Genomic DNA, 20,999 nt, shown 5'->3' with positions numbered 1-20,999 from the left:
ACTACTGGTCTGATATGATAGATGGTATTCGTGAATATTGTGCGACACGTCCCGTTTACGTTCAGAACAAGAATATCAAATAGATGCGCCGAGCTAAACAAGAGGCTTTACAGATGGTGAGATGAACTAATTATTAGTGTTCAAAATTTAGGACATTATACTACTAGATAGCTGCACAGCTGGTACATTCATCTGGATTGAGGCGATATTTTTACCTAATATTGAAACTATCACAATATGTATATTTTCCTACAGATGGCTTAGTGAGCTAAACACCACCGGATGCCAAGATAAAGTAGGTGACAGTTCATACCACAAATAGGGAGGTATTGACAGTCTCTAATTGCACACCGGAATGCTTTTTCTTCACTTTGGTATGATTCAATAATAGGAGATTCTAATCGGTCGATCGATATTTCATGTCGCTTACCAAGAAACAGGGCCCAGACACTTAATACACAATAGTAGTCCAATCTTTAATTACTAAACACTTAATAGGTGATAATATCCTGATATATGCTTATATTAATAATTTTGAAAGACGATTACAATTAGATTAAAACGCCATACATGTTTTAAAGGGTAGGAATACAAAGTCGAGTAAGATCGTGTCTGAACTGGTCGAGGTTGGACAGATATAACATACATGGCTGTAGGGCTTTCGAATTGCAAGAGAAAACGTTTTTGGTTGGAATGAGCGTTCTTCAGTATCTGTTCGAGAGGATATGATTCTGTAGATACTGACTAAAGAGTTCTATTATCTGTAGGCGTAATGTATAGTTCAGTTGGCATATCAACAAAGTTATGGACGAATAGTTGTTTTGTCTGTGTTTTCTTATCTTTTTTTATAAAAACTTTATGTTTGAGTAAGCCGTTGTTCCAAGGTTTCTCAGTGCAGATATTGGGTCATTTTAGTGACAGTTGCTGGCACTCTTTGTATTATACTTATTGAACTTGTGTTTTCCTCATCTTCGTTGTGCATGTTAGGTTTTGAAGTTCAATTTATTTAAGAAGGTAGGACGCAGCCCCTCTTCACAATGGGTATCGATGTAGCTGCCTTGGTTAAGGAGCACTCAATTATTCTAAAACATAGTGGGGGATCACCGTAGATAATCCAATAGAAAGTTGATGCTTGTGGACTAGTTATCCATTCACGTAGGTAATAAAAGCTCGTTCTAAATATGCACATTCTTATCTTGCATGGCAATGTGAAACCAGTGATAACTGGGGCAGCTGCTTCAAACTGTACTCTTTCATATTCAATTTAGTAATTACTCACTACACTGTCCCTTGCAACAATGGCATATTTCGATCAGGGTCCAATATAAGTAAAGTACATTTGAAAGAGTTGTTTGCGAACCATCAGCTTTATGCTGTCAACAAAGCTATGAATTTTTATTTCTTATTTTGGCTGTAGCATCATTATGTTTGTTATAATTAAATACTTTTTATTCGAACCAAAATTTATATAAGACTAAACTAAGCGGAGGCTTTTGCTAACTTACAATAGTTCAGATTCTTATATAATTTACCTTTTTATAAACAACATTACTTCCGTTTGGTAGCATTCGAAATCGTAAACCACTGCTTCTTTTATTAATCATTTCATTTCCCAAAGCACGATAATCACGTCTTCATTGTCAGGAGATAAATAATATATCAGACCAAAATGCCCCGAATGTTTGATAGTGCAATTTACCATAATAAATTGATACAAAGATATTTAGGACACCACAAATAAATTAAACGTCAAAGAGCAATTAGTTATACTGATAAAATATGGTAACGGAGTTATGAGTTAAATATTAACAAATCGTAATAAGGGTTTCTAAATTCTTCAAACAGTTGTAAGTACTTAAATTGAGACGGCGCCCTTTTTGTATGGCCACTCATCGCTAATATGTATGCAACTGATGCACTGAACAAGTATGAAAAAATCCAACCACCTAAAAAGAATTAGTAGGAAAAATATCAATTTAACTGAACAGAGAAATAAGTAGGACAGGTACTCCAAGGGTTTGTGATATAATGAATCTGAACGAGATAAAGAAAACTGCAATACTTACCCCATCCACAGACAATGTACCAGATGATGCGGTGTTTCTGTGAGAATACCGCTACATTTATCAACATGTGAAGATAGACACCCTCGATAAAAATCCAGATGTAGTTTGCGGAAAGGGAGTATTGGAAAATGGTGAAGAACAATTTACATTGCCAGTGCTGAAAATATAATATAAGATAAATAATTTGATCGGTTAAGTTGTTGAAAAATTCAGCTATACCTAAACCTAAATTAATCATTATATTTATCTTTAACGACGTGTGCATTTATCATAGAATGATAAAACACTAATAGGCAAGAAAATCAAGTGGCAGCCTATTGCCTATGCGCTACAGTTTTAAATAGCAAGGATATTTTTATGTGAATTTACTTAATCACATCTCCGATGAGAATATCAACATACTCTTGACAAAAAGTGAATTATTCTAACACTATATTATATAAAGTACAAAATTGTAATGTTACGATAATCTAGTTTTGTTACGATTTTATATAGACAAAAGTAGATCACAATGTTATCACAGACATGGAAAAGAAAATTAAGATTCCTAAAATATTTATTCCAACAGAACAAATCTCCATCATCATAATAAAGCAACGTTTTATTATAGTAAGCCATGAAAACGGTGGCACGTACACAATCTACAGCAAACACGAACAAGGAATAACTCTGATAAAAGTACTCACAAATAACACTCTAGGCAAAATATATCCTCACAAATTACTTGATGGCAGCCAAGTCATATATTTTCAACAGAAGCGGACAAGCTATTGAGAGACAGTAAAGATAAGAAATTGAGCGTATAATGGGCCAGGAACAAAGAACCACAAAAATACAAGGAGCAGCTGTTAATAGTTTTGAGGATAAATGGTCTTAGCTTTTAGTCACTTTATCTAAGTTTCCATCATCAGAACAAAGCACGAGGTCCGCATACTTAGCGGTATCGCAGAGACAAATCTGTAGTTAGGTTCATACTGCTACATTGTCTTCGTTATGTTGGTATACAATGAAATGGTTTTATTTATTTGGCAAGCATAGTATATAATATAACGAAAGGATGCCAGAAACTGAGAAAATGCGATTTGTTTTAAACGGACGGTAGAAAGAAATATTCCAAAGTAGAGACTAATAATAAACTCATTGTTTTCTTTCTCATAACTATTTGACATGTAAAGGTGAAAGGCAAGGTTCTCGATATATAATTTCTGCGCTGATAGAGGATAACTGATTATGTTATATTTGATTTATTTCAATACCATATCTTTTGTAAACTTTGAACTCCAGTTACTGAAGAAACTAACATTTCAAAGTTGATAATAAAAGACACTGAATAAAGCGTCTATTTATATCGATGGCCAATTGCATGCTAGGCGAAAACAAAAAACTGAAGCTGAGTGTTCTTATTCGCAAATTAGATTCATATTCCTGATTGTGTAATTGTATTCTTCATAATATGTTCTGTTTTCGAAAGCGTTCAAGCCTCTTGGCTATTCTACAAAAGTCCGCACCGGAACCACTTGTAAAATGCGGGAACCACCAAAGAAATTTTGAAGGACTCGAAGCACAGGTTAGAGTAGGTAAGGTACAATCGGACCATTGCCAGTAGCGTAAGGATACCTTGCTGGAATTATTCGCACAAGTTGCCTCGGAGAAAGATTTCTATATATGTTAATATTTGAAAAAAGAAAGCAATTAATGTCATCTCACTGGATAAGTCACATGATACAATGAAAGTGTAAAAGGAGCACTGACAGCATTTGGTAAACACTGTAAATTGATACAAAATAACGGTTAATATATTATTTCCGAAGTAGTGTTTTCCTCCATTACTGGAGGAAAATCCTCAGCATGTTCTGGTTAGTGTTCTTCAGCGAATGCAAAATAACAACAAAATTAAGATCACTCTGGGCAAAATCGTTTGACAAGAACAATAGAGTAGCATCGATAACAGCAAAATAACAGTTGTGTAAGCTCAACGTTCTGTTAACTTAATACAATTATGTATTTAAAAAATAGGTCATTGTCATCACTGAAGGCAAAACTCACAATACCTGAAAGCATCTACAGTTTGATTACTAGGATGATAGAATTACATTCTTACCAATGACTACATTAATGTTGCAGGAAGAGTTACCGTGATATCACATGAAAACCATTGGAAACTCGCATGTGGATGTGTTGAGCAATATATAAAGATCTGTGGGTAATAAGATGACATTGTAATAATATGACACAGTGAAAGTCCGTCGAGGTCTATTTATATAGAAGACATCACAGCTCCCACTGATATTGTTATAAAAGGAAACGGTAAATTGTTAATGAATAAAACGTTGGAAAAAAGTGCTTTTTCTCTTTACATATAAACTAATTTTCAGTATATAAATGATAACATTTCAGTATATTGTCCTCCATCTATTCGTCCCGCCTGTCGGTTTGCTCGATGCTGGATTTCTGGACGGCCCTTAGATAGATACGCTTCAGTTAAGCATTATGTAACATACTTTGTTCGCCTCCCAAGCAGACATTTTTTAAAATTATGGAACATATTGGATTCTTGAAATTTGATTTTTAAAATACAAGCATTTATCCTTACACTGCCTTTGTCCAAGAAGTAGATGTTGCCGTTCTCCTTGAAGGCGATATCTCCAGGAAATCCCAGACCCTGTACCATTACACTGTCTCGAACCAGACTGATCACTGCACGCAGTATGAAAGACATGAACAGGTGCACGTGAATTATGTTCCTGTTGCATCTTAGCCTCCTGAATAACGGAAAATATAGTATTGTTAATGGCTTGGAAAAATAAGCTTCAGTAAACAATTAACGTTAACGAAATATAAATTTCCCCAGTGAGTTGAATTCTAACTTTCAATCAATGCGACATATCGCTGAATTAATCGAATGCCATCCATCCAATATACATGATTATCTCAGATCGCATCAACGCTTGCTAATTCAACTTGGTCGAAACACCCTTTTTATTTTAATTATATTGGAATAATAGTACAGTTTTAATCCGCGAAATCTATCATGTTTCGAGTGGAAAGGAAATTGTTTGTCAAATGTGGATGTTTCCAGAAGGATCATTAAGATGAACTCCCTATCAAATCGTAGACACCTGGAAACATTGAAATGCATTAAATTAAATTATTATTTATTTTTGAGGTTTTTATTTGTTTGTTCATAATTATAGGTTGCTGCATTTGTATGGGAAAATATGATTTTTCTTTCTCGGAATAATACTGCGCAACCATTGGAGGTCATATTTTCCCATACAAATGCAGTAACCTTTTTATTTTATACTCATTTTGCTATGTTACCTAAGGCTTAATTAAAAGAAAACACGCTACAAAAGAATTGAAAAACAAGAAAACACATTACTAGAAATAAAGTAATTGAATCTATGATGTATTTCGAAATGAACACACACTCATAGATTCATCAATACACAATAACAATATTAATGTTTCACATAGCACCGCCCAGAGACAGTTGAACTTCGTCGCGCGTTCAATAGTAGTTTAAAAAAAGAACTGTCGTTTGGTGGACATAAAATTAAATTTAGAGAACTATTGTAAATAATTGCGCATTGCAGAAACATTTCCGTTTTTCTGGAATGGATGGATTTTGTTTTAATGTTGATCCACCTCAATTATGCTTTTCTGATGATGATGGACTGGTTTATTGGTCAATTCAGTGCAGATTTCAGTTGGAAATGTACTTGAAATTTTAGTACAGTTTCGGTCTCTATCAGGTTTTGCTGTAAATGTCATTAAGATTTGCAGAACTAAGAAGGTGCATTTTTAGGAAATTCAAGATACATCAATGTAAGTATAGGTATTGCCATTCTTATTACCAGCTAAAAAATACATGTATATGACCTGTCACTTGCATTTCGCTGTTCGAGGGAACCCCGCAATGACCTGTACCGTACAGCGTGAAACTGCTATTGCTAGCCAAACATTGTATCAAAAAGTTACTCATGGACAAATTTGTTTTGTGACTGTCTCTTTAGAAACTTATTCGTCGTCTTGGCCTATTGGCTCTGAGGCTCTTAGTTTCCTTACAAAACCTTCAGTTGCATTTTTGTCAGATCTATTATTTGTATAGACTTGTAAAATGGTACGTATCTGATATATATATGCGATAGCCCTTGGCCAAAAAGTAGTATTACATGCTATACTTTATAGACCCGAGACTGCACTGCTCATAGTCGGAACCATTCTGTTTACAAAAATATACGAATACTACTTTTAAATAACTGTTTCAATAATCAGAACGGAATATTCAGTTACTGCGTATCTCGCGTTAGTTGTTGTGGAACATCACGTTTATTTACGTGCTTGCTTGAACGTTTCGTTTCTTACTCAGCGAATTCGTATATGTCGTTAACTTTATCATCTATACTTTCAAATAGTCACACTTCTTTGATGTGCTATATTGGTCGACAGAGGCGGCCTTAGGAGTACGCGGGGCCAGAGTATCGGTATCTCGATTGGTATGCTACTGCAAACACTGATTATGTCTAGACTAGATCAACTTTCGCCATTTGGCGGAGAATATAGCTTGACAAACTCATCAGGACGACCTTAGGCCTGAAGTGCGGGGTCTGGGGCGGTTGCCCCACTTGTCACCCCCAAACGCCGTTCATGTAGGTCGACGAAGAGCAGTATCTTTGTATAAAATCAGAAAAATTGGAAGATAAGTGCACTGAATCATACGATCTTGTAAAGATGGAACTGAGCGCATACTTGATTGTAGCAAGATTAGAATGCACAAATTGCTAGCACATCGTTCTAATGCCTAGTTTTAGAGAAATGTATCCACGAACTCTTAAAGCGTAGCCACAATTTATTGATTATCGAATTCATCTTAAGCTATGTTTTGCTTAAGTTTTACATCGATATGGGTGCAATAAAAAATGCGACCAATATACAAGTATTCACAAGACATGTGGTTGTCAATTTGATGTGATGAAGTGCAATAACAGCAGAAAATGAAACATCAATGTGCTCTCGATTTATGTTCCGTGTGCTGTTGCATCAAGAAAAAATTCAGACGTTGTAGAACCTTCAGGTTTGATCATCAACGGAGGCATGGACCAATGGATTAAGAAACGACGAAATTATTTGCTTAAGTTGTGGAAAAATGAAAAGAAACAAAACAAAACTAAAATTACCATGCATTATTTTAAATGTCACTCCACTAAGCGGTGGAAGGCAAAAATTAAAATTGATGTATGAAAGGCATTTCATCAGAAATGAAGATAAACATGACTTATTCGAGACTGAAGAATATTTAGTTTACTTACCAAAACTTTTATTTGATATATTAAATTGTAAGGACAAATATATAGTTTAGATAACACTGGTCAACAGTGAAATCATTACTGACTTGAAAAGGCCCTAATCTGTAGTATTTTGGTGTGCCGAACACGAATATAACCGTGAAAAATTTGTATTGGCTCTCGTTTTGAAGATATTCATATACCTCATTTTCTATGTTTCACTGTGTAAATTTCTCCAGTAGGACTGCAGCAACATCCGGAATAATGATGTAACATTGCATAATACCATCATGCTCACATCATCCACAGTTGATTGCATCATTTTCTGATGCAATGTAATACTAATGCCATGCGGCTGCTGAAGTAAGTTGACGTCAGCAGTGTACTATACATGTGTAGGCCTATTATACTAATGCCAGGCGGCTGCTGAAGCTGACGTAAGCAGTGTACTATATAAAGCCCAATCAGATAGGTTCAGCATTTAAAATATTTTAGACGTTGTGCGAGACAGTTCAAGCTACTGTTACATAAAACTTATTATTTTATCCATTTACGTACAATAAAGAACAGTAATGCCTCGAAAGTGTGTTAATACCGCGGACAATTTTTGCTATATTTGTGGGGAAGTGACATTTGCCAACCAGAAGAAAAGTATCAATTCTCAAGTGAAGAAGGCATATCATCTTTACTTCGGATGCAAGGTTGGTGACCAAGACAAGCCTTGGGCTCCGCATATATGCTGTGCTACATGTACAACACAGCTTTCACAGTGGTTGAATTGCAAAAGGTCATCAATGCCGTTTGCAGTCCCAATGGTGTGGAGAGAGCCAAACAACCACCTAAATGACTGTTACTTCTGCTTGGTTCCTCCTCTTTCCGGCGGAATAACGAAGCGAAAGAAGTCGAGAATAGTCTACCCAAACATTCCGTCTGCATTGAGACCAGTTCCACATGGTGAGGGACTTCCTATTCCAGAACCTCCAGCAGAATATTCTCTTGATTCATCTGACGAAGACAAAGGTGAGTCGACCTGTTCTTCTCCTGGTCCATCAGCATGCAGTGATCCAGATTTTCACTGTGGTGCATCATCAACCCCACACAGAATAACACAGGAAGAACTAAATGACCTGATTCGTGATTTGGACTTATCAAAGAACAAGGCAGAATTGCTAGGATCAAGACTCCAACAATGGAATCTTCTAGAAGAAGATGTCACAATTACTGCATATCGAAAGCGCCACCAGCAATTGGAGCCTTTCTTCAGAAAGGAAAGTAATCTGATATTCTGTTCCGATATTGAGGGCCTCATGAATGCTTTAAAAATCACTCATGACCCACAAGAATGGAGACTATTTGTGGACTCTTCGAAACTGAGTCTCAAGGCTGTGCTTTTGCACAATGGAAACATTCTTCCATCTATTCCAGTAGCGTATGCTGTCCACATGAAAGAGACATACGATAACTTAAGGCAGCTACTGAATTCCATTGAGTATAACAAGTACAGCTGGCACCTCTGTGGTGATTTGAAGGTAGTTGCCCTTTTAATGGGACTGCAGCAAGGATATACAAAATACATGTGTTTCTTATGCGAGTGGGATAGCCGAGCAAGGGAAATGCACTACATGAGGAAGGAATGGACTCACAGGCAGAATGTAGCCATTGGAGAGAAGAATATCCAACACCCAGCTCTGGTTGAGGCTCAGAAAATCTTGCTACCACCCCTTCACATCAAACTAGGTTTGATGAAGAACTTCGTGAAAGCCATTGACCGGACTTTGCCAGCATTCCGATACCTGCATGAAAAATTCCCTCGACTCAGCGAAGCAAAGATTAAAGAGGGAGTTTTTGTGGGTCCTCAGATTCGAGAGCTTTTCAAAGATGACCGGTTCAACAACTTGCTGGAAGGTGACGCGAAACAAGCATGGAATGCTTTTCGCCTAGTTTCTACAAACTTCCTCGGAAGTGTTAGGGCAGAAAACTATAAGGAACTAGTAGAAGACATGTTGATGAAGTATAAGAAACTTGGCTGCAATATGTCTCTAAAGATTCACTTCCTTCATTCCCATTTGGATTTCTTTCCTAGCAACTGTGGTATTGTTAGTGATGAACACGGCAAACGTTTTCATCAAGATATCGCAACAATGGAACAAAGATACCAGGGAAAATGGTCCACTACAATGCTGGCTGACTACTGCTGGACACTCCTCAGAGATGCTCCCGAACAGCTGTACAAGAGACAGGCGAAGAAATCTAAGATGTAGTCAATGACTTGATTTTTTATAGGTAGGCTATTACAGTTGACCTTTTACTATTGGAATGCATTTCGTTATGTAAACATTAATTTCTTGCAGATTACAAAAAAACTAGAGCCAATTTTGCAATTTGACTCTCATATTCGTGTTCAGCACATAAAAATTGATAAGAATTGACTAATTTTATTTCAGTAACATGACTTTTGTAAAAATTTGTTGTCCAGTGTAATAATATGATTCCTTTGATTCTGTGTATGTCTGCATGCTTATATGTATGTATAGTTGTATGTCTTTATTGGACTTTACTTTCATTGTTTATACTTCATGTATATTTAAATGACTTTCCGAGATCTGTGTTAAACGTTCTGTGAAATTTTTCTTTCCATCGAAAAGATTGCCTTGTTAAGAGTGGTGACTCTTTCTATGATCGATACAAAAAGATCTAAGATAATTGAGAAAATTTTTTATCTTTTTTTATTTTTTTAAATTTTTTTTTAAATGCCAAGACTTAAATTAGTACGATGATCAAAATTAAATTATGGCATAATACAAAATTTATAGTTATGCATGTAAAAGAATCAGATGTGATTATCTCAAAACCTGTCAGTCTATTTTCAGTGGTTAAAGCAGTGTGAACTTTATTTGTTAAATGAATCCCTTTTTACGACTTGCCGACCATTTACCGCACTCTCTGCACCTTTTGAGGTCCGAGCATATAACGTGGCATTGTATAGTAATATTTTAAAGAATGTTTAATCTGTTATAACTTTCTTTTGGATTTGGTACCATGCAATTCTTGAATATATAACTGCTTTTCAAATCCTGGCATACTGGCATCCTGTATGAATTGCCATTCATTTAATTTTTTACGTGTATGCTTTTCATATTTTGTTTCCTTGTATGCGTCAGCGAGTACTGACAGCTGCTGTAAACACTTATAGTCTGACTAAAAGTAATGAAATCCGATTGGTAAGTTAGGGTATGAACCCGTTATGCGAAACCTTCATTTTGCTACCGAAAAACTGTTTCGGATGAGGCGAACACTGCATGTTTTAACCAATTATATCAGGATTCAACTGTTGCGTTGTAGGACTAGTTCACCTAGCGGATATGTAGTCACGACCCAAATCATAAATGTAAAATAGGCAAATAGGGCTTAAAGATAATACGTGTATGTACCTGACACTTGTATAATGATAAAATACTTTCTAAAGATGAAGATTACAAAACACAAACCGGTGGACCCCCTGCCCATGCTGTAGCCTTCAACAGTTTTTGCTTGGTTCTGTGACTCACATCTTTTAAAATCCAATAAATTCAACATGGTCGATAGATAAAATGAAGACTACACTATTACCCCACTCTGCAATAAAAACGTCCACATTTATACGGAAGGCACGCTAATTTAAGAACAAGTATAAATGTATTTCTTTGCGAGCAAGATTAGACAAAGATATGAACCAATTTCACCGAAACTAACGCAACCATTTGGCTTCCGTTTTTAACTCCCTCAATTTTCAAAACAATGTTTTACAACCTTTGGGGCTTACTTATTTAAAACCAATTTTTATCATTTTTCCTGCAAGTGGGCTTGTTTCTAAATAGGCAGAAAAAGGAGAAAAGAAGAGACATTGATCGTGAGACTTTAAGTCACAAAACGTTTTCAGATTCAATACAAGTTTCGACCCAAGATCTGTTTCATACACTTAAATTTTGAGCAACTGCAGTCGTGTTGCGGGGGCGATCGTATAACTATATATATATATATATATATATATATATATATATATATATATATATATATATATATATATATATATATATATATATATATATATATATATATATATATATATATATATATATATATATATATATATATATGTGTGTGTGTGTGTGTGTGTGTGTGTGTAATATGCATTGTATTTGCCACCAAAATCGCTTTCCTGGAACCTTACAGTTTAATCCAAAAAGTTCACCTAGCGCATATGTGTCAAACTCAAGGCCCGCGGGCCACATCAGGCCCGGCGTACAATTATATCATGCCCGAGAGGTTTTGACCGGCGTACAATTATATCCGGCCCGAGAGAGAATTTTAGGCAAAAATATTTTTTAATGGCCCTGCGATATAAAGTGCAAATCAAATTCCCTAATTAGCAGCCTTGCCGAACGATAGGCTACCTGAGAGCGTTCTCGCTTCGATCAGAATAAGCGAAAATAAAAGTTGTGTAATGAGTGGATGTTCGTCGTTACAGTAACCTAGCAACGTTCAGTTGCTCGTTTTGGATTGGAGCATAAGAAATGAAAGTAGTGTAGTGCCCGGATATTACATCACCTTTTCCCGCTACGGTTAACGTGATATCAATCAAGCGTCTGTCGGTAGATGCACAATCTTTTTTTTTAAATCAAAGCTAGCCTTAAAATGGCCAAGAGAAAAGTTGATTCTGAAAACAGAGCGTTTCAAAGCCGCTGGGAGGCTGAATATATGTTTACTGATATTGGCGGTAAACCTGTGTGTCGAATTTGTGGAGATAATGTGGCTGTGATCAAGGAATATAATCTGAGACGGCACTACGAGACTAAACATCAAGACAAGTTAAAAAGCCTGAATGCAGAGCAGAAGCTACAGAAGGTAGAAGAATTGAAGAGGAATCTAACATCACAGCAGACGTTTTTCACCAAAGTAAAATCACAAACTGAAGCTGCCGTGAAAGCAAGTTTTATTGTGGCGGAGGAGATCGCAAAATCAGGCCGACCATTTACAGAAGGAGAGTTTCTGAAGCGCTGCATGATGAAAGTGTGTGACGTCTTGTGTTCAGACAAAAAGCAGATGTTTGCAAATGTAAGCCTTAGCAGAAATACGGTTGCTGATCGGGTTTGTGAGATGGCCGCTGATGTGAAAACACAGCTGATCGAAAAAGGCAAAGACTTTGTTGCATTCTCCCTTGCTGTCGATGCATGTAATGACACGACTGACACTGCACAGCTCGCCATCTTCATCCGTGGAGTGGACTCCAGTTTGAATGTTACAGAAGAAATATTGGACATGAAATCCATGCATGGGACAACGACAGGAAAAGATATTTTTGACAACGTATGTCAAAGTTTAACCAACATGAACCTGCCTTGGGACAAACTTGGTGGACTTACAACAGATGGGCACCGGCGATGTGCGGCGAAAAAAGTGGACTAGTTGGAAGGATGCGGTTAAAGATGCAGGAGAACTGTACTGGTGAATTAATAGCATATCACTGCATCATACACCAAGGATCGCTGTGTGGTAAAGTTCTCAACATGGAAGGTGTAATGAGCACTGTAACACAAACCGTCAACTTTATCAGAGCCAAAGGTTTAAATCACCGCCAATTTCAGTCTTTTTTGCAGGAAATAGACTCAGAGTTTGGCGACATGCCTTATCATACAGAGGTGCGGTGGCTAAGTCGGGGAAAAGTTCTTAGTAGATTTTTTCCAGCTGATCGAGGAAATCTGTCAATTCGTGGACAGCAAAGGAAAAGACTCCAGTTTTTCGGGATAAAAAGTGGAAATGTGAGTTGGCGTTTCTGTTTGACATAACCACTCATCTCAACGACTTGAAAGTGCAACTCCAGGGACGGGACCACTTGATCACTGATATGCATGATGCAGTGAAGGCATTTCAAATGAAGCTGCGCTTATGGGAGACACAAATGCACCAATGCAACTTGTCTCACTTTTCTTGTTGCCAAGCAATGTTGAACCAAGTCAACGCTATGGTGTTTCCCAATGCACACTTTGCTGAAAAACTAAGCTTACTTCGCGCCGAGTTCGCACGGCGCTTTAGTGACTTTGAAGCACAGAAAAGTAATTTCGAGCTGTTTCGTAACCCATTTGCCATACACGTGGAAACTGCACCTGTAAATTTGCAGATGGAGCTAATAGAGCTGCAGTGTAATGGGACACTAAAGGCAAAGTACGACACTGTGGGGCCTGCACAGTTCACTCGTTTCATTCCTGAAGAGATGCCCCAGTTTCGTCTACATGCGGCTTGAACCTTGAGCATGTTTGGTAGCACATATCTGTGTGAGCAGCTGTTTTCTGTGATGAAGATTAACAAAACATCACACAGGAGTCGTCTCACTGATGAACACTTGCAGTCCATCATGAGAATCTCAATGACACAGAACATTACTCCCAACATAAACGAACTTGTAGCCAAGAAAAGGTGCCAAACATCCAGCTATGACAAACTGGCATAAGAGCGAAAATGGGTATGCCAATGATTTTTTATTATTAAAACTTTTTTCTGTTTTAATTTATATTAATGTTTAAAAAAGGTTTAATTTTCCGCTTATTGAATGTTTATCCTGTATGGCCCGCAACCTTACGTGTGATTTGAGTTTTGGCCCGCTGAGCGATTGAGTTTGACACCCCTGACCTAGCGTATCGTCATTACCGAGCGTCATTGTCTCATTAAAATGTTACATTTGTCAGGGTGGGATGGGTCTGATGGCTTGTTAAACCAATATATCAAGTTATTGAGATTAGATAGTTTGGCATGGTCATTTGGAAACGTTTCCATCGCACTAACAACATTCATCCCGCAAGATAATTTTCTGTTCGTAGGGGATCTTCAAGTAATACATAATGTCCACATAGAAATCTAATTGCAACCATATTCTCTATTTGGTTTCTCTCTCAATAAAATCTTTCTTAGAAGTGTGAAGACTTTGTGCCCTACTCCACGTTTATCCTAAGTACGAACCGGAAGTACAGCATAATTCCCATGGCGATGACAAGCGACACCAGAGAGAGGCTGTAGCCGATGTTGTACATCAGACTCAAAGCTTTAATATTGTCCTGAAAAATAAGTGTTTATGTTATAACAACCGAAATGGGATGAAAATATAGATAAAGCAAAATCGATTTAATGTGACAGGACGCAACAGAAGAGATATTACATACCTCAATATTAAACAGGGCAGTATAAATGCAGAGAGAGAGAGAGAGAGAGAGAGAGAGAGAGAGAGAGAGCAGATGATTAACTTTCTCTAATGTCAGGCATACTGACCGACCTCACGTAATACATAACAAATGAGTATGTGTTATGGATGGCATTAGATTACTGTTTAAGCCAGCACATATCCCTACGTTTTAAATGTAATGTTTGCACATTTTCGTGTTCTTGTTTCACACATTTGGCCGTTAAAAACGCACATTCATGAATCTCGTCCCAACTTCCCCATTTCTAACAATAACGTTTTCAACATTAACTTTCCAATGTTATTGTTTTATTTTTCCTTCTCATACTTCTTTCGTGGAAGCATTCGCTATATTTGTAAGACAAGTGGATCTACTTCGTTTTGTATCAACCATCGATCCATTACATATGCATATAGAGTAGAGATTATTTAACGCCCCGTAATCGGATTGGAGGCAGATGAAAGAAACTAATCCAGTAATATTGCCCGTGCCATTAACCTAAGAAGACATTTGATATTATTATCTCAGCATTCGAAGACAACAATAAATATCGCAATTCATCCGCACCCTCCAAATGATGACTGCGCTATGTCATGTGATTGTATGATCGTGCCCATTTGTTTACGTGCCCGTTTGTTTAATGAGATAAAAAGAGAGTGCAAATGGAGTTAATCACGAAAAAGGAGGTGTGCGCAGCTCAGTCGGGATAATCCAATATGGATACAAAAAGTGTGGACTACCAAAGCTGTTATTGTATTAGTCTCAGAGGGAAACTGTAATCTTATCTTCGAGGATGAACTTTCTTTTCAGCTGTACAATATATAGATCATTTCCAAAGTACATAGACCTGACTGGATGTTTCTACATGATCTTTATATGTTACCCATATTTATTTCTGATTACATTGCAAAGGCTTCACAAAACGCTTTATTAACGAAATTCTGGTATAACTTATCATATGATGATATTATGACTGTGTGCAGAATTGTCCGCAAGACGGCGTTGTAGGGTAATATATGTTACTGATCCTATTTACTACGTTTCGTGTCTTGAATATTTGCAAATTAAAACTAAACAAACCATCTACAACTGAATCTCCATAAATGTGTTTAACCCTTTGCGCCGGAAAAATGAAAACTTTGCGTAATGTCCTTCAACTGACATTATTGTTTTTTACTTAACAACACTCACATATAATTAATTTATTTTAAATAACAATACGGTGAATACAAATCGTATGAATTAACTAACATTAATAGTGTCAGCAGTTTAAAATTAAGCTCGATATTTCAGTTTTGACAGATACATTGAAGAGTCAGAACTGTATCACCTGTATTAGAATTCTGTAGAAAGATTAAAGAAATCCAATCTTTAAAATTGGCAAGAAAAGGCAGAAAAATGATGTAGATGTGAACTCAGTATTCGATGTTATTCCTCATCATTAACTGTTATAAATTTTTTTAAAGCCTTTTCTAAGCAAATGTTATCAGTTTATTTTGTTCTAAGCAATCTCACGTTCCTTGCAGATTTACTGGTTTTTTATTGTGGTTAAGCGTATCAATGGAATGATAACGAGTATGATACAGCTTTAACTCTTCTTTGCGGGTACGCCGATTACCGTCATTTTGCCCCCACCTGACCCCCCACCCCCCCATATATATATATATATATATATATATATATATATATATATATATATATATATATATATATATATATATATATATATATATATATATATATATATATATATATATATGTCACATCAAACCCTCTGGGTAGATTGTTCATCATTAGTTGTAACATATCAAAAAAGGAAATAAACTAATAAAACTCAGGTTAAAAGGAATACCTTGAAAATCCCTGGAACACCAGTATTCGGATCGATATCTGTGAAACTCATATTGAGGCACGCGCCATAATCTGTCCATCCATTCGTTTGGTTGGGGAACAGAGGATTAACAAACCACGTTCCGTTCGGCAGGCAGTTTCTTGTAGCATTCTCTGTTTGATACAACGAAAAAGAGTTTGAATTAGACTTGTGAACAAACGAAAGCATATGTGTGTGTGTATGTGTGTGTGTGTGTGTGTGTAATCTGTAGCAACCCAGTTACAAGACAGTTTCCCAACATTCTGAACAAAGCAAGGTGCTCTATTTGAGTTGTAGAAGTGAAAGTCACCAGACAAGACAAAGCCGAGAGTAACTATGAAATTTTTTGTTGGGAGTTAAATCTAGACAACAAGAACAATTAGATGAAAATTTCAATCAAAATATAAGAGGGAAAATGCAGAAAACATTACAGGAAATGTTTAAGAAAAATAATAAATCATACGGAGATTTGTGTCTGAAGGCAGAACCCAATAGCTTTGAGTTAACCCAAGGCTTTAAACAGTGGACTGGAACCGTACCGAGCGCAACACAAGACAACTTTAACCATGACCGGAAACTAAAACATGTGCTAAAAACGACATTCCGGTAAGGTTCTATATGAAAAAGACGGTATAGAAACTGTGACAAGAGTCTGTTTAAGAAGGACTCTGAAAAAAAATTAGTAATAACAATAACAATAATAGTTTATAATTACATCAGAAGCCACAGAAGACAGCGAAACATTCAGTGAAGACATCAAATGCATATAAATTTACATCGAAGAGAGCAAAGATTACTGCAGATTAGAGCAATATTATAACAATAATTTACAGATGGCATCCACATTCAGTGACCTAGAAAGCAAATATGACAAAAAGCTCCAGTGATAAAGGAGCCAGGAAGCAGGTCCTTTGTGATATATTTACCAAGGATACATTCAAGCATGAACGAATGCAGAGTATAGGACATGCATATATATGGTTTCACATGACGTTTGGCTTTATCGGATACAAATGTAAAATGAATATTGGCATCGTTGGTGTCAAATTTTTATAACAAGTTATGGGGTAGGTTCGTCTATCGCACACATAAAGGAAAAGTAATCCGTGCTGAGACCTCACATTTTCGGATGGGTTTTTAAAACACAAGCCTTTTCATTTGGCAGGGCCTGATGTTTTAACAGAGCCTGATGTGACATTTCGAATCAACATCTTTGGTATTTTAGGAGATCCTGATGTGACATTTTGAATCACCATCTTTCGTGTTTTAGCAGATACTGGTGTGACATTTCGAATCACCATCTTTGGTGTTTTAGCAGAGCCTGATGTGACATTTCGAATCACCATCTATGATGTTTTAGCAGAGCCTGATGTGACATTTCGTATCACCATCTTTGGTTTAGCAGAGCCTGAAGTGACATTTTGAAACAGCATCTTTTGTGAACCCATCATATGATTGGTAGTCAGATCGGCTCTCTGCATTATGAAATGATATCTGATACCGAAATACATAAAAAAGGAAATAATAGAAAGGCGATATGCAAAGAAAACAAAAGAAACAACCAAGAATTCAACTAGAGATGAATGTTTTGTGCACATATGGAAACAGATGGATTTGTAACGCTACTGATACAAAGGAGACATTATGAGTCAAGTCGCGTAATCAGCTTTGATGACAATGTGGATCTCTTGCCGAATATTATCGAGAGTGGTGGCACGTACTTGCCAACACGCCTGTGAAGGAAGAAACCAACGACGTCGTAAAGTTAAAATCCAACAATATTGTCAACGCGGGAAGGCGATTGCTCTTGTGATCCTGGTATTGCGAGAAAAGTTAATTCACACTGAAACACTTAAACAATATTTGTCTCTCATTATATATGGGCATACCGACGCAAATCAGCTCAAGCAATTTGTACGAGACCTTTGGGTAAGGATACCTCATGGCATAGGGAAAGCAAGTATACTAGAATTATTTGGACTTCCGCTAGAAGAGTCATGGATGGCTGTGAGGCATCTTTCTTCAGTTGGACATTTCTGTTTGGAATGCCAAGTGAGAACCAACTCAAGCAAGCTGCATGGTCATGCATACATTGTGCTATTATGAATTTCTCAAGATGGCCTGCGTTCGATCATGTCAAGATACAGTTTCATGCAACAGGAACACATTTACATATTACGATTCCTCCACGACCCAGGCGGGCCTAAATCGAACGTATGGTTGCTGATGAGGAAAGATGTCGTCGCAGTATCACAGCTTCTACAGTCTAGGAGTCTGTTGCACAAGCGACGAGTTCAAAATCTAAAGTTTGCTTCGCACAAACGTCTGGTGATCTAGAAGATTATCAGATACGGACCAGGAAAAGCGCTGTGAAACCTCTTTCCAACAGTGCATCCAGGAATAAAGTCAACAGTACAGCAAACGAATACATCGGAGTTTACAGTAAACATTGATGAACATGCGGATTTTATTATGCCGCTAAACCCCATGGGATGCATCACATTACTAGAGGAAGACGTGTTAAAAATCTCATGCCCGTGGTTTGCAGTGTTGCCTTTGTAACATTGATCCGCAAAAGACAGAGAGACCATTACTGATGAAATCGACAAACCTGTTGCATAGATTCTCGAGAACGTTGAATAATACACCAACGCAACTTCGGGACTGACTCTTGCCAGGGAAGTGCAAAGGACATATTTGCTTGCACAACATCGGCGCGTTTTCCACTGCAGACAAAAATAAATGTGACAAACGACGACAGATGTTGCTTTGAATGTACTGGCGATAATGCAAATCAATCTGGAAACAAAATCCAAAAAGTATCTGAGTGGTGTCTGACAACTTAGCATTTTCAGTCCAGGTTACTGACGTTGGTATGTTTAAACGACTCAACCCTGATATCGTCTTTCATATATTTGCTAGGACCAGAGACCACTAGCCATTTAGACTCTCCACCATGAGAAGCGAAGACTCCATTTATCACTGGTTCATAATTATCTGTTATTGTTGAACAACATGGACGGTCGAGTAGCCTGGTATCATTACGTGTGGATAAAAGATCTTTATCAAATGGTGTACTTGAAAAGCAAACACGAGGGGAAACAGTTTTCATGTCGAGATTGCCTCCATGTATTAAGCCCACAACAGCTGATGGCCGATCACAAATTTTACTGAAAGTCAGTCAGAGAGAAACGACAGCATACGATCATATCATAGCCTGTCAACAATGTTTCGAAATTTACCGTAGTGAAACGAAAAATTTAAGTTCCGTAATCATTTACGTGGACATTGATATTTTTTGAACGTTCAATCAAATACAACGCAAGTTGCTGATCATGTCCTATTCGGATTTTGCTACAATGTAGTCAGATGCGTCGGAGCGACAAATGTTGTATCGTGTCAAGAATTCAGTTGAGATATTTATTAAATTGCTCGAGTTTGCGTGGAAATGGATTATAAATCAGCTTTGCTCGCCCGCAAAAAAGGTGACAATCTAGAAACAGCATTCGCGAGTTTTCCGACTCATTGTCCGATCTGTGAAGGGTGCTTCCAGTTCAACAGATGAAAAAGTAAGAGATCACTTGCACATCAGAGGCGCATAAAGAGGGCCGGCATACAGCACATGTAATATACAGCTGCGAGTTTTCCCTAACAAAATAATAATTCCGGTTGTTTGTCATAACCTGCAGGTTTATGATGCCGATTTAATCACGCAGGGAATCGAAATGGCATCGAAGAGGGTAATTAGTGTCCTTCACAACAACACAGAAAAATGCAAGAGTAGTAATAAGTGGGGATTTTTTTTTTGTGGTACGGGAATTAACATTAGCCCGTATGTTAACATGCGGCAGGTCCCTGGAGTTCGGATGTGAAATCATATTCTAAATTTGCCAATAGGTTTAACATTTGGGGTAAGTGGCAACATTGTTCGAAGTAGCTGACCTCAATATATGGGGACGAATGAGGAATCCTGTGGTAAATTGGTATATAAGTTTAACTAGGGAATGGTATTATCGGGACAAACCGGAATGGTAATTACATATTCTTGAAGGCAAAATGAGTCGAAAGTTTGTGGAGACATACAGGAATGGTAATGTTAAACTTTGAATCTACAATCCAAACAACCATCTATAATATCAAAACACAGACCCCTACTATCCACACATGAACGAAAAGGGTATGAGTGTTTATGCACACACCCTATACTTACACACGTACAAGCACACAAGAAGAGCGGTGGGATGTAAACGAAGTGGGATGAAATAATCACACTCTTATACACAAACATACAACCTATGCTATCAAATAATGGTTGGTGTGTTTATACAAACGCAATACACTCACACAAGCGTACTATTCTTCTTCTTCTTCTTCTTCTTCTTCTTACTATTGTTATTATTATTATTTCATTTTGTGTGTGTGTGTGTGTGTGTGTGAGAGAGAGAGAGAGAGAGAGATGATTAACAGTACGTTGTTGGAAGAGACGGCGAATCAACATTACGCACCAACTCGCTCGCTAGAGAGGTAGAATGGTTAAAAAGTAGGACTGGATGTGTTCTACCAG

The 20,999-nt window shown here is 37.2% G+C and overlaps 1 protein-coding gene across 1 annotated transcript in view; it reads right to left on the bottom strand.

Annotated features, from left to right (window-relative positions):
- LOC149776404 (secretin receptor-like) overlaps positions 1-20,999 on the bottom strand; it is an 89,144-nt gene that overhangs the window by 31,856 nt on the left and 36,289 nt on the right. Inside the window, exons 4-7 of the mRNA XM_089940813.1 lie at positions 16,418-16,569; positions 14,348-14,442; positions 4,660-4,828; positions 2,067-2,223 (exon numbers count right to left, since the gene is read on the bottom strand). Coding sequence (XP_089796939.1) covers positions 2,067-2,223; positions 4,660-4,828; positions 14,348-14,442; positions 16,418-16,569 — 573 coding nt within the window. The remainder of the gene's footprint in view (positions 1-2,066; positions 2,224-4,659; positions 4,829-14,347; positions 14,443-16,417; positions 16,570-20,999) is intronic.

The sequence above is a fragment of the Sinohyriopsis cumingii genome, chromosome 18 (assembly GCF_028554795.1).
Source record: "Sinohyriopsis cumingii isolate HCF-2022 chromosome 18, ASM2855479v2, whole genome shotgun sequence".
Taxonomy (NCBI): Eukaryota; Metazoa; Mollusca; class Bivalvia; order Unionida; family Unionidae; genus Sinohyriopsis; species Sinohyriopsis cumingii.
This window is presented reverse-complemented; position numbering and strand designations above follow the sequence as displayed.